Source organism: Eupeodes corollae, chromosome 3 (assembly GCF_945859685.1).
Source record: "Eupeodes corollae chromosome 3, idEupCoro1.1, whole genome shotgun sequence".
Lineage (NCBI taxonomy): Eukaryota > Metazoa > Arthropoda > Insecta > Diptera > Syrphidae > Eupeodes > Eupeodes corollae.
In genome coordinates this window covers 64,718,672-64,732,496 of record NC_079149.1, presented here as the reverse complement: position 1 = coordinate 64,732,496, position 13,825 = coordinate 64,718,672, and the positions used below count along the sequence as shown (strand labels likewise).

Here is a 13,825-nt window from a genome sequence, read left to right as displayed (position 1 = left end):
ATAATGTCCTGGAAATGGATTTTTTATAAGAATTCTAGTTAAGTTAATTTTTCAGACAGATTTTCGTTCTTATTAGCTCCATTTCTTTCCTCTAAATTTAATTGTCACTGATTGTTTGTCCGTCCCGAGTTCCCTCAATTTTATTTGTATATGAAAAGGATTTTCAAAACAATAATGGGAAATAACATTCAAAATAATTTGAAATAAAGAAATGAATCCATTGAATGTTGTCAATATTGAAAGGTATCAGTGGCCTTGTTATGAGGTTCTCGTTTTACTAGCGAGTTTGCCATCAATTATTGCGAGAGCCTTCCTCGTTTTGAATTCGACTAGTTAACGAATTCGAAGGCGAATTTGAAAAGTCATAGTGTTTGTTGGACATTTGAATACGATAGCTTTATTTTGGCGGATTCACAGGCTAAAGAGTGTTTATTATTATTCAGTGTTCGATTTCGTGGATTCTTTTTTTATTTTAATTAAAAAATGTGAGTAAGCTTTAATTTAATTTTCTTATAATTTATCCACAATAAAATATAAAATTTTAAAATTCATTCAAGGAACGATAAAAACAAGCAAACAAATTGACATCAATTTTTGGCTCTCGTCGAGTTTATGAAAAAAAAATAAGGGCATTGCAACGGGAGCACTCGCCCTTCGTCCTGAAAATCGGGCTAAAACAAGTGAACTATGTGACAATATTTCAAAAGTTTTAAATAGCCTAGGACACTCTCGAAATGTTGAAAGCTGGAAGAAAGTATGCATACATTTTGTTGTTTTAATCCTGTCATGCTATGCTTTGTTTAAGGTTTGGAAGGATTTCAAATACAACATAAGAAAAAAACTTCGTCAAAACAGCAAATGCATCCGTGGAACAGGTGGTGGGACATATACTCAATACGCGTTTCCTCTTCTTGAAGAAGATATAATAAACCTTCTTGATTTGAAGGCATGTGAGACTGGGATTAATGTGTCTTCATATGGGTGCCAGGAGGCAAATCGTCCCGAACAAATGGTGCATATCACTCCAATGAGGATTCAAGTTCTAATCGAAATTCCTCCCTTTCAGAATAAATATACACCATAATTGATTCCATTTTGTAATTTTAATATAGTAAAACCAAAAGTGTCAAATCACTGGAATATAGGAAGAACTATTTTCGCTTCGCGGCGAGATCGTTAATGAGGAAATACGACGCGAATCGAATTTGAAAGGTCGAATTGAAAACGATCCGCAGTGAACCTCATAATCAGGCCCTAGCAGGGTTACAAAATGTTTAAATCAATTCCACGTGCTGCACTTCAATGGCTTTAAAAATGTTAAATCGACTCCATTTTTCTTTGGTTTCTTTTATTTTTGTTTCCCAGAAACCAAACAACACTTGGCAAAAGAATTTTCATGTTGAACTCGAATCTGTAAATGAAATTTTATATAGTCAGGTTTTTAAAAATACTGCACAAAACTGTATATACTGTTCAACAAAATGCATGTTTATCTTTATAACATGTGAAAACTTTATTTATGAGTATTTCTTCTAATTATTTTATAATTTAAAAAAACTTTAAAAGGTTTTTAAGAAAAATTGTTTTAGTTTCGAAACAGTTACTACAACTGCGCTTTAATTTATTAGAACCATTTATTTACAACGACTACAAAAATTTAAATAATCATGAATAGTATTGAAAAGAAGAAAAACTTCTAAATTACATTGCCTTAAAAAAGTTTTTTTTTTAATTTGAAATCATTGAGCAGGTTTAGGCGGCATAAGGAACTTGAAAGAAAGGCTAGAAACTAAGTATCTGATTGGCAAGGTGCTAAATAATGCATTCCAATTAAAGCAAATTTATTGGAAAATTGTCGGGAAAGAAAGTCAAGAAAAATCTCCCTTGCTATCAAGTCAAGTCAACTTATTTCAAAATGACAGGATCAGACAACATAAGGGACTTCATTTTCAGTCAACTGCATTCCGTGAACGTACATTTTGACCAAGTCAACTAGTTACTTTTTCAAATGTCATAAACTTCAAACTCAGAAATTTACTTCCCTAACTTTTACCTTCAGTTTACCGTACAAGAACTACCCAAAACATTATTGTAGCAAGCAAACTACAAGCCCATCCCAATTTACATTTCGTATTGTAAAGAAATACTACTTACTTCTTTTCCAATTTGACGAGAAACCCTTTTACACAAATTATTAAATGTAATTGTGCGAAAAATAAATATATCGTAGTGAATAAACTTCAACTTCCGGGTAATTAAAAAAACATGATCGATTATCATTCTGACATAAGTTGACTTGACTTAATAGTGAAAGCGAACTTATAGTTGTTTAAAATTGGCAAAACTAACAGTCATTTACAACTTATTTAAAGCGCATAGATTAGTTGATGGATTTAGCGACATTTTCAAACAAATGAGTTATTAACATTCAAAGCCTAATTTCGTTCTTTCTTCAAAAGTAAGAGAAGACTGACTGAAAACGGCGGACGGGTGGAGGTAAACAGTCACGTACCGACAAAAATGATCCTGTGAAGTATAACTTTATTTCATATACATAACTATTTTTTAAGATGATAATAAATGTATGTATTTAAATTTAAAGTCAATAATAATTAAACGAGATATATTCTGCTATATCTTCATCAAAAGATTTGAAAACTCTTGGTTTTGACGGAATACAGTATGAATTTTATAAAAATGCATGTACATCTCTTTTTGAAGAAATACAGAAGTTATTCACTGAGATTCTTGAAATTGCAACGCTACCATCATCTTTCAGAAAATCCATTAAATACCCATTGTTCAAGAAAGGAGAAAAAAATGTTGTGTCAAACTATTGAGGACGTTCATTCCTCGATACGCTCTATAAGCTATTTACTACAGTTCTCTTGAACAGACTGTCAGCTTGGTTAGAAAAAAAAACAACATCATCAATGAATTTCGAGCTGCATATAAAATCAACTATTCTACTTTTTACCAAGTTTATAAACTTTCATGCATAATTCAACTTCAACTCTGCCAAAAGAAGAAACTCTACGCTTTTTTCATCGATCTTGAGGCTGCTTTTGATAGCATTGACAGGAATGCTCTTATTTATAAGCTATCGACTCTGGGAATATTTTCGAATATACTGGCTACTATAAAGTCTCTATATAAGGATACTACTGCAGCTGTTTGGGATGGTTCGTGTTTGTCAGACTTCTTCCCCACGAAGAAAGGTGTTCGGCAAGGATGTGTGCTAAGCTCTCTTCTTTTCGTTCAGTTTTGAATGATCTTTATGCGGAACTTCCCATCGGTATTATTTTAGACGATCTTCAAAATAACGCCCTCTTATATGCGGACGATATTGTACTGTTTTCAGATACTCCTTCCATTTTGCATTTGCTAATTGAGGGTTTTAAGACTTACTGTATTCAATGGAATCTTGAAATAAATGTTGATAAGTCAGAAATAGTAATATTTTGCAATGGTGAAAGAAGAGCAGCGTGCAAAAAATGGTTTTCCAATAATTCAGAAAAATTCAATTACAACAAGTCTGGGAATCAGCATCTAACAAACAGATTGGTAGCATCTAAAAATTCCATCAATGCAACCAATGTTGTATCGTGCTTAAGTTTGGGGATACCTCGAATATAACCAAGTCAAGAAATTGCAGCGTTTCTTCATAAAATTTTGCTTTTTACTGCCCGATAATACGTTTAACTATGCTCTGCACATTGAAACAGGCTTACGGAAGGGTTTTCTAACATATCCCTCCAGCTACATTTTTCTTTCATAAGACGAAATCTAAATCTTCCTGATAATAGATTACCCAACATTTTATCGGAACCCATAATAAACAAGAAAATCTTCTGGGCTAAGAAATGGAAGTTCGTTGGATTTTTCTTTTGACATGAATCTACTTAAATGGCCCAGCTTACATAATAATCTCTTACTAAAAATGAAAGAAAAACACTGGACTTAATTTAAAGTTAATGCGAAACAGTCTCGATTTCACGATGAATCTTGCAACTTGATGTACTCTGGCATACCGAACTACTTTTATGACTCCAATTCACTTGATATGTATGATTTCCATAATTTTTAAAGCTGGCTGCGGGCTCCTTAATATCAATGGAAGAGCCTTCCAAGGAGATACAGATGGAATATGTACATTGTGTAATATGGATGATTCGGTAAATACCATGCACTTTATTGGAACCTGTAAAGTATTCAAAACGTACAGAAGAAAATTTCTTGGAAAACTTTAACATTCTTAATGGCTACTGGTAATGGATGATTCGGAAAATACCATGCACTTTAATGGAACCTGTAATGTATTCAAAACGTACAGAAGAAAATTTCTTGGAAAATTTCAACATTCTTAATGGCTACTGGTACTCAAACTTATATTACTTTTTAAAAGCGTCAATTTAATATAGCAATTTAATTATAAATGAATTTTCATAACATATGTTTGTAACTTTATTCACTTATGTACTAACCTAATATATTATTTTAATTTCCTTTTTAACCTGACAGGCAACTTAAAGTTATTTTCAAAACTAGTTTTAAACCAGCAATACTCATTTTTTGAAAATTCTTTTTGAAAATAAAATTATACATCTATCTATCTAATCACATGAATTTAATAATATATCAGTTTTTTTTTTTTAAATACTATTACTTTTTGACAGTACAGTATTACCCCAAGCCTTAGCGAAATTGGCTTACAAACTGCAAGAAAAATATTACGTTTAATTCTTTTTATAGAAAAAACATAATGATAATAAATGCGAGAACAATTTTGCAAGGAATTTCAAATTATAAAAAATAGAAGGAAATTAAAAGGTTGTAACAAAGTCTTGCAACTTTGTTACAAAATGATGAGCATGTTCGCCTTCAGTAAAATCTTCACCTGATTTCCTATAATCTGCATTTTTGAAGAAGTCGGCATTCTTGATTTTCTCTCTCTTTCCATTTGATTATTTTGTATCCACGCGCAGAAACGTGTAGATTCACTGTATTACTATAGAATTTAACAAAAAAATATATGTATTATTTCTGTAAAACAAAATCATACAACCGAACTCATCATTTCATACATAATTAAAATGTGTATAATCTATGAAATAGGCCCTTCTTTTAAATTGTCTTTCTCTGAACACTTCCAACATCTGACGTTTATTGAATGGGAGTGTTTTTTACTCTGCGTCAGTTTCTTCTGTGCAAAACAAAAAAGGAGGTTTTACTTTCAAAAAGATTATTTTACTAAAAATTCGTGTAGACTGACCAGAGTCCACGAGTTAAACATTTTAGAAAACATTCAAATACAAAAATTAAATTAAAATGACTGAGACCTATACATTCGGAGGATCCCTCAATGCAATAACTTGCCATGCTTGGAACAAGGATCGCTCACGTAAGTAGAATTTAAGAAAAAAAAAACTGAATTTTATTCATTAATGCTCTTATTTTTTTATATGTGAAGAAATTGCTTTATCACCCAATAACAACGAGATTCATATTTATTCCCGGGACTCTAATTGGAAGTTGGTGGACATCCTTAACCAGCATGATTTGCGTGTGATGGACATTGATTGGGCTAGAAACACAAACCGTATTGTTAGCTGCGCTGCCGATCGCAATGCTTACGTGTGGTCGCAAGGTGAAGACGGAAAATGGAAACCGACATTGGTGTTGCTCCGTATTAATAGAGCTGCTACTTGCGTCAAATGGTCTCCCAGTGAGAACAAATTCGCAGTTGGGTCGGGTGCCCGCCTGATCTCAGTTTGTTATTTCGAATCCGAAAACGATTGGTGGGTGTCGAAGCATATTAAGAAGCCAATTCGATCAACAATTACATCTTTAGATTGGCATCCAAATAATGTTCTTTTGGTTGCGGGATCGACGGACTATAAGGTTAGATCAATGATATAAAAATGAAAATTCATTACTTGCATATCTTATCACCATTCATATGACTCAACTATTTGTATGAATCATTGCAAAAGTTTCACATTCTCGAGCGATTTCTCAACATAACAAAGAAACTTTCAGAAATTAGGCTAAAATAATGAAATAAATTTGGGTAAAGTCAAATTTCATTTTTGTAAAAAATAAAATTGGATGGAGTCGTAAGTTAATGTTCAAATAAAATCGAATCCTTGGCGTTCTTTTTGCCCTTTAACCTTCTCCCATATAATAGCACAAATTTTTTCATTTAAAAGTCAACTATCCTCTCAAAGGCATTGTTTTTTTCAGTCGTTTAGTTAAGGCGACTATTATAATTATTCTTAATAATATAATAGTTACTGTAATTTTTGTAAGCAAAAAATAATGTATTAGTTGTGTATTTTTCATCTCATACCTACTTTGGGATACAAAAGCTTTTAATTTGGTAATCATGAAGGTTTCAAAAATGTTGAATTAGAAAGAAATGTAAGTTCTCATTCTTAAAAGAAGGGAATCTTTCTTAGGCTTGGCAGAGCGGTATAAACAGAATTCTACCCCCTTAAGTTAAATTAACATTGTATTTCTTTCCTTAATATTTGAATAGTGCGATCTTAAATACAATTTTGCTCTTATAGTAAGTAAGTTAGTAATTCATTTATTAACAGTTTTTAAAATAAATACATAAACATTTGTTTTTGAATTTAAAAGCTTTGGATTTGCCGTCAGCTCGACTAGCAACTTAAGTTTTTCTTGCATTGGTCAACTTTGTTTTAAATTTCAGTTTTGATTATATATGTATTGATTTTTAAATACCTATATACAGTCGTGGTCATACGATTTAGCCACAAAACGAATGTACCCTATTCTCTTCAATAAAGCTTTCCTGTATCACTTTGTGTCCGTTTTATTTAATGGCTAACAACTAACATTATCTCAATATGAAAACCGTATGTCACCCAAGGTTCAATGATGTTTTGGTTTTAAGCAAAGCGCTTTATTTGTTGTTATGTCGCAGTGTAGGTGGTCACATAATTAAGTCATTACATTTGAAACAGGTACTTTTATATTATTCCATTTAGATATATTATCAAAATGTATTAAAACTGTTTTATTATTAAGAAAATGTATTATTAAAAATTAAAATATTTAATTGTTAACAGTTATGACAAAAAAATAAAACCTCTACTCCATGTGAAAGAAAAATTATTGTCAAATGCTTCAAAAAGTACAAAAATGTTATGAAAGTAAGCAAATTACTAGGTTTTGGTAGAGGTAAAGTTAGGTTTTTTTTTAAAATGGATCCATTTTTACCATCAGTTCAATTAAGAGCAGAAATGGAGGAGAACTATACGAAGGCAACTTTAAGAAAAAAATTTGAATGGACGAATCGCTAGACGTAAGCCCAATCTGTCAAAAAAGTATTGCTCGAAGAATCAGGTTTTCTAAAGAACACCTTTATAAAAGTCCAAATTTTTGGAATTCGGTCATGTGGAGCGACGAATCCAAGTTCAACGTTTTGGCAGTGACGGAAGACAGTATGTGAGGCGTCCATTGAAAGGATTAGACCCGAAATACACAAAAAAACTGTAAAACATGGACGGTTTTCCGTGATGGTTTGGGGATGTTTTACATCTTCAGGAGTTGGTCCATTGGTGCATATTCATGGAAATATGACAGGAGAAATGTACAAGGACATTTTGGACAGTCATTTAAATAGGGATTATGCTGACAATTTACCGTTAGCCTGGATATTTCAACACGACAACGACCCGACGTATTGCTCTCGGGTCGTTAAATCCTTAAATCCTGGTTTGAATCAAATTCAATCCAAGCTCTGGAGTGGCCTGCTCAAAGCCCGGATCTGAACCCCATAGAAAATCTATGGGGTATCATAAAAAAATCAGTTGCGGCTAGAAAACCTAAGAATAAGGCTTCTGTTTGGAACATTGTTAAAGAAGAGTGATCAAAAATAACTCCTGCCCAGTGTTCATTGCTTGTAGGTATAATGCAATAAAAATGCGCAGAAGTAATAAAACAGAAAGGATATTCAACTAAATACTAGCTGCATAGAAGGTAAAAAGTTGCCCTCAGTAGGGTTTGTTATTTATAAACGCACTTCTTTGCAGATGGCTTAATTAAGTGTCCACATACAAAATCGATTAAAACAACATATCATTACTGTAATAAGTTTTTCAAAGATATTTTTCAAAAATAAAATATCATCTGAACTTCTCGTTACTAAATGTATATTTTTCATAAATAAATTCATTTATCATTGTGTTAAGTTTTTTCATTTTTAACGAAATCTTTTGCTATATATTAATGGCTTAATTGTATGACCACGACTGTACATCTACTTGTTTAATCATATTCTCTCATAATCAGTTTTCTAAATCTGCAAACTTCCTTCAGATAGTTGACAAGATTTGTCCAATCTGGTCAATTCAATATTAGAATTGTCTCTTGTAGAGTGGGAGAGATTTTTTTTAAATTTGAGAATCTCTTGTTTTTGAAAATTGGACATACGCTTCGAAAATGGAAGCAGTCTTCTTTGGATTTATTAATGCAGAGTGTACAGAACTGGCCCCCAAACTCCCATGGTATGGTCTAACTTTGAGACATAAGACTTCGCAGGTAGCTTTGAGAATTAAAGAAATATCTTTGTAGCTTAAAGATTCATTGAAATAGTTATTGTAACTCTGATTAAATTGCAACTGGCTATATAATATTCGACTTTCTGATTCAATAGCTGTTTTTATAAATTTATTCCGAACCGAGTCTTCATTAAGCTGGATAATTGTATACATTTTTTCCTTAACATCAAGAATGTTACTTGTATCAATTTGCATATCTTCACCAAATGAAGTGTCAATTCGTGGCTATAGTAAGTTTATTAGACTATGTGAAGGTGCTTACTGAAATTCAGTCGTGATTTCAGGTTCACTCCAAGCTATCTATATTCGTTTGTCACTTCCAAACTTCTTCCGTTGTACTTCCAATTACTTCCAGCTTCAGTCTGATTGGAAAAAAAATGCGAAAAAAATCATTAATTTTGATTTATTAGTATTGATTTCTAATCTCCATTTATCGCAGTATGCAGACAGTTGGTTTATCATCAATTGAAGATTTTCTTTCGATTCCGTTAGTTTGACCATGTCATCAGCATAAAGTAAAACATTTATCCGGGTTCCGGACATTCTGATACCTCCAGATAAGTGGTTAATATGTCATTAATAAATATAAAAAATTAAAGTCCTTATCTGACATCAGAATATTGATATTGATAATATTTAAATCAACGAGGTGAGTTAAATTTATTTATATCATTATGCTTAGACCTTGGAGTAGCTTAAATCGCACGCTTGACTTTACTGGCAATAGTGCAATCTACGAGCGAACTTAGGACTTCTGGAAAATTGCGAAAGAAATTAACGGAACCAACTATAAAATAGGTGTGTTTCTAACGAAACCCTTGCCACTCACTTTAAGCTTCTTCTCTCCAATGATTCCAGCTTTACAACTTTCACAGCGGATTCTTTAATCACTGACCAAATATTAGATGAATACATTGAAAGCGAAGAAATTGAAGCTGTGTTAAACAAAGCAAAAAACAACAAGGCACCTTGTGAAAATGAAATTCCTTACGAATTCTTCAAATGCAATTGCTTCTCAACCATTTAAAAATTATTTTCAATAAAATCTTTATGAATGCCGACATACCTTCATCGTTCAAAAAATCCGTCATTTTCCCTATACATAAAAAAGGCTCACTAAACTCACCCGAAAATTACAGAGGAATTTCAGTCATGAATGTAATTGCAAAAATATTTTGCAGTATACTAGTTGTATGGCCCGGAAAATGGATTGAAAATAACAATATTTTATCTGATCTACAGAAAAAACTTTTCAACGATTGATCACATTTTTCCACTATCATCAATAGTCAAAGCGTTTCAAGCATGTAACAAAAAGGTCTTCGCATTTTTCGTTGCATTAAAGCTGCTTTTGACCTAATCAATAGGAATGCTGACACAAATTGGTATATCTACTAAGTTCTTGAAAGTAATTAGAGAGATTTACACGGGTACGAAGGCTGCTGTTTGGGATGGAGTGAGCTTTTCAGAATGGTTAAGCACCTGCACAGGAGTCAAACAAGGATGCCCACTTAGCGATCTTCTGTTCTCGTTATTTAATAATGATGTTGCGGATGAACTTCCTGGGGGATTATAAGAATAGCTAGCTGCACCGTGAATGTGTAACTATACACAGATGACCTCGTTATACTTTCAGAATCACCCAAAGGTTTGCAATTGATGATTAATCGGTTATCTGCATATTGTAACGGATGGCGACTTTTACAAGAAGCGTTTATAATGGAATCCAACATTAAATTTCAAAATTCATCTATCGGAGAAAGCCCAAAGCTCACAAAGTTTGATAAATTTAACGTGGAAAAATATCTTCTCTAACAAACAAATTAATTTATCTACAAAATACAAAATATTTAATTCAGTAGCGAAATTTACTCTCTTGTATGCTGCTCAGGTTTGGTGATCAGAAGAATATAGAGGAATCGGAACATTTTTCAACCTACCTCTGAATACGCCTAGTTATGCAATATATTTAGAAACAGGACTTCCAAAACTTCTGACAAGCACTCTGAAGTCTCAAGCTGACTTCATCATCAAAGTCTGCAGCAACCATCAGAGCACAGGATTTTCGAAAAAGCTTCTTTTATAAGAGCTGAGAAACAGGGACTGGTGGTTTGCAAGATGGCAATCTGTTGGCAATGAGTGTGGTATAAGATTGGATGATGATTTCATGTGAAAGAAAAAATGTACAGCATCATAGAGAAAAATGAGGACATAATGAGGCATTCACTGATAGAAAAAGCTCAAGACTCATTCAGTAGAATAATCTACAGTCAGCTCAGCTATAATCTTGGTGCCAGAAATTATTTCAAGAATTCACTGACTTATAAAGAGATATCCCTAATCTTTAAAGCAAGATGTGAAGTTCTCAACTTAAATGGAAGTCCTTATTATGGTAGTTTTAACCAATTCTCTGCAACTTAAAATCAAAATAACATTGTCTACATTTCATTGGTATCTGTCCACTAATTCAAAACTCAAAGACGGGAAAAATTCTCTTACCCTACAAGAGACTATAAACGTCCTTAACGAGCATGATTGGAAAACATTAAGTAAATTGTTTGTCAACCTGCCTGACGGCCATAGCCATAGCATCTAAATTCAAAAAATTGTATACAAATTTGTAAAAAAATGAATTACTTACTTACTTAGAGAAAATAATCAAGTAGTGTCTAGTTGCATAACTGGCTGTACTAATTCTAAACGCTAGTAGTGATATGACCCAGTTGCGAAATATTTTTTTTTAAACTGCCGGTTACACGACAATAACAGTATTTTCTTTCTCGTCTTGAAAAATATAAGGTCTGAGGAGGAATCAAATTCATTATCATCATCATCGTTTTGACACCGGGTTCCGGTACTGGCCTCATTCAACAAATCTTTCCATATATCCCGGTCGCAAGCCGATGCCATCCAATTGGGTAACTCAATATTTTTTAACGATGTTTTTTTTACGATATCTGCTTCAAGGTAGATTGCATACAGTTCATGATTTTAACGTTTTCGGAATCTTCCGGTATCATATTACCAAACATATTAAACAGTGAATCTTTTTGATTATGTCTCCATAGTGCAATAAATTGCTTGCTAACTAAAGCCATGGCATTGTTTCTTTCAATTAACGGTTTTGTATGCTTTTAAGGGAACAATAAGAGTTATTTTGAAATTTGGACATCTTTAAAGTACATCCACACAAAGCGAGAATAAGTATTCCGAAATGGTTGTTGAAAGTCTTATAAATAAGGCCCCATCCATTTTATTGAATACATATTATAATGTGGAAATTATATATTAAATAAATGAATTAGGCGGCGCAACAGTCCTTTGAGAACTAGGGCCTAGTGACTTACAACTGTAAACCATTCCTATGTGAGAGTACTGTTGTCAGGAATTAAAGGGACCTACAGTTTTAAGCCGAATAAGAACGGCTCATTTGAGAAAGCATTTATTTATTGAAAAGAATTACTCTTGGACTATTAGTCAATTCCTCGGAAGAGGCAGTACCCGTGAAAAAAGTTTAGATGGCACATGCAGGGTTTCAACACAAGAACTCTAACCACCACGCCACGGATACTAACGATTATGTATTATAAGATTTAAAAAAAATTAATTTTTATTTTTTAATGCTAAAAACTTTTCATTCCAAGTTGACTGTATTTTGAAAAAAAAACACGTGAACTTTATTTTTCATTCACACCCTAAAACTACCTCACGGTATTTGTTTGAACTATGTTTTTCATATAAATTTTTCTTTAATTCCAGGTTCGTGTTTTTTCAGCATACATAAAGGACATTGAAGAACAACCAACTCCAACACCATGGGGTAATCGCATGACTTTGGGACATTTAATGGCTGAATTCAAAAACGCAGCCAATACTGGCGGTGGTTGGATCCATAGCGTTAGTTTCTCAGGTGATGGCAATCGTATATGTTGGGTTGGACATGATAGTTGCATCAATATTGCAGACTCAACTAATGGAAACATTATACGATGCAAGACCGAACATCTTCCATTCCTGAGCTGTGTTTGGATAAGTCTTAACTCAGTTGTAGTCGCTGGACATAGCTGTGTTCCGCTTATTTTTACTTTAGATGGCAACAAAATAAGTTTCTCTGCTAAGCTTGACACTTCACAAAAAAAGGAATCTAGTGGCAAATCAGCTATGCGAATCTTTCAATCGCTGGATCGTAATTCAAGATCTGAAAATTCCGATTCTTTCATCGAGTCGATTCATCAAAATGCTATTTCATGCGTTCGTATTTATGCCGGAGACAAGTTGTCTTGCAAGAAAATTAGCACTTCGGGAACTGACGGTCAACTTGTTATTTGGGATTTGGATGCAAAACTCATTAACTCATTTAAAGGAATAAATCTGGATGGCAAATAAATGATACATTTCCTAAGCGTAGCCGTGTTTTCGTGTTAGACATCTTAACTAGTAATAACAATAATAAAACGGTGATTTAGCAAAATTGCAAATTACTGCCAAATGACATTTATCAATTTGAAAAACCATTTAATACAAATGTAAGAAGTTCTGTTTTATTTTTTCTTATCTAAATATGGCTGATTAAAAAACATTTTAAGTAAGCAATTCTATCCAGCTTAGTATCCAAACTTTTTTGTTGTTCATGAATGTTTCTGTGTACCTTGAATACAAATGTTGAAGGTGATTTTGTCAATATATGTATGTGAAACTAAGCAAAATATAAATTTCCTTATTATTGCAACAATTTCTTTCTTTAATTTTTAGACTGGGTTTGACTTTATAACCCATTACTAAGTCTTCCGTATGGACTTGGTTCGAAAAAGTAATTCGACTTTGTTCCCATCTTTCTTGAAGTTGTCAGTTTATCTTCTATGGTGCAGATTAAGGTGTTATTGGTATTTTTAAAGTATGAATGAGATTGCGTTGGAAGTCAAATTCAACGCGAACATCTGATTAGAAAATTTGAACACAACAATTAGTTTCCCAACTGGTTTCAACTTATGGCTTAGACAGTTCACTTAGACCTCACTCATACTGTTAATATAGCTCATTATTATATTGATTCTTCTGCTGTATACTGCTGATCTAGCTCTTGCTTGTGTTTTTCTTGTAATTTTTTGAAACCTCTCCTTCTTTTTGTTATTCATGCATCTTTGGCACGAGTAATTGCGTTAAATTTTGTTTTTGATAACTATTTCGCCCAATTTTCTTTTGTTTTTCATTACTTCACTATTCTAGTGAGCTTAAGT

General features: G+C 32.7%; 1 protein-coding gene across 1 annotated transcript; it reads left to right on the top strand.

Annotated features, from left to right (window-relative positions):
* The first annotated feature begins 5,171 nt into the window (after window positions 1-5,171).
* LOC129951523 (actin-related protein 2/3 complex subunit 1A-B) lies at window positions 5,172-13,320 on the top strand. Its single transcript, XM_056063720.1, has 3 exons — window positions 5,172-5,401; window positions 5,471-5,901; window positions 12,348-13,320. Exons 1-3 carry the CDS (start codon window positions 5,329-5,331, stop codon window positions 12,972-12,974), a joined length of 1,131 nt encoding a protein of 376 aa, XP_055919695.1. The 5' UTR covers window positions 5,172-5,328; the 3' UTR covers window positions 12,975-13,320.
* The last annotated feature ends 505 nt before the right edge of the window (window positions 13,321-13,825 follow it).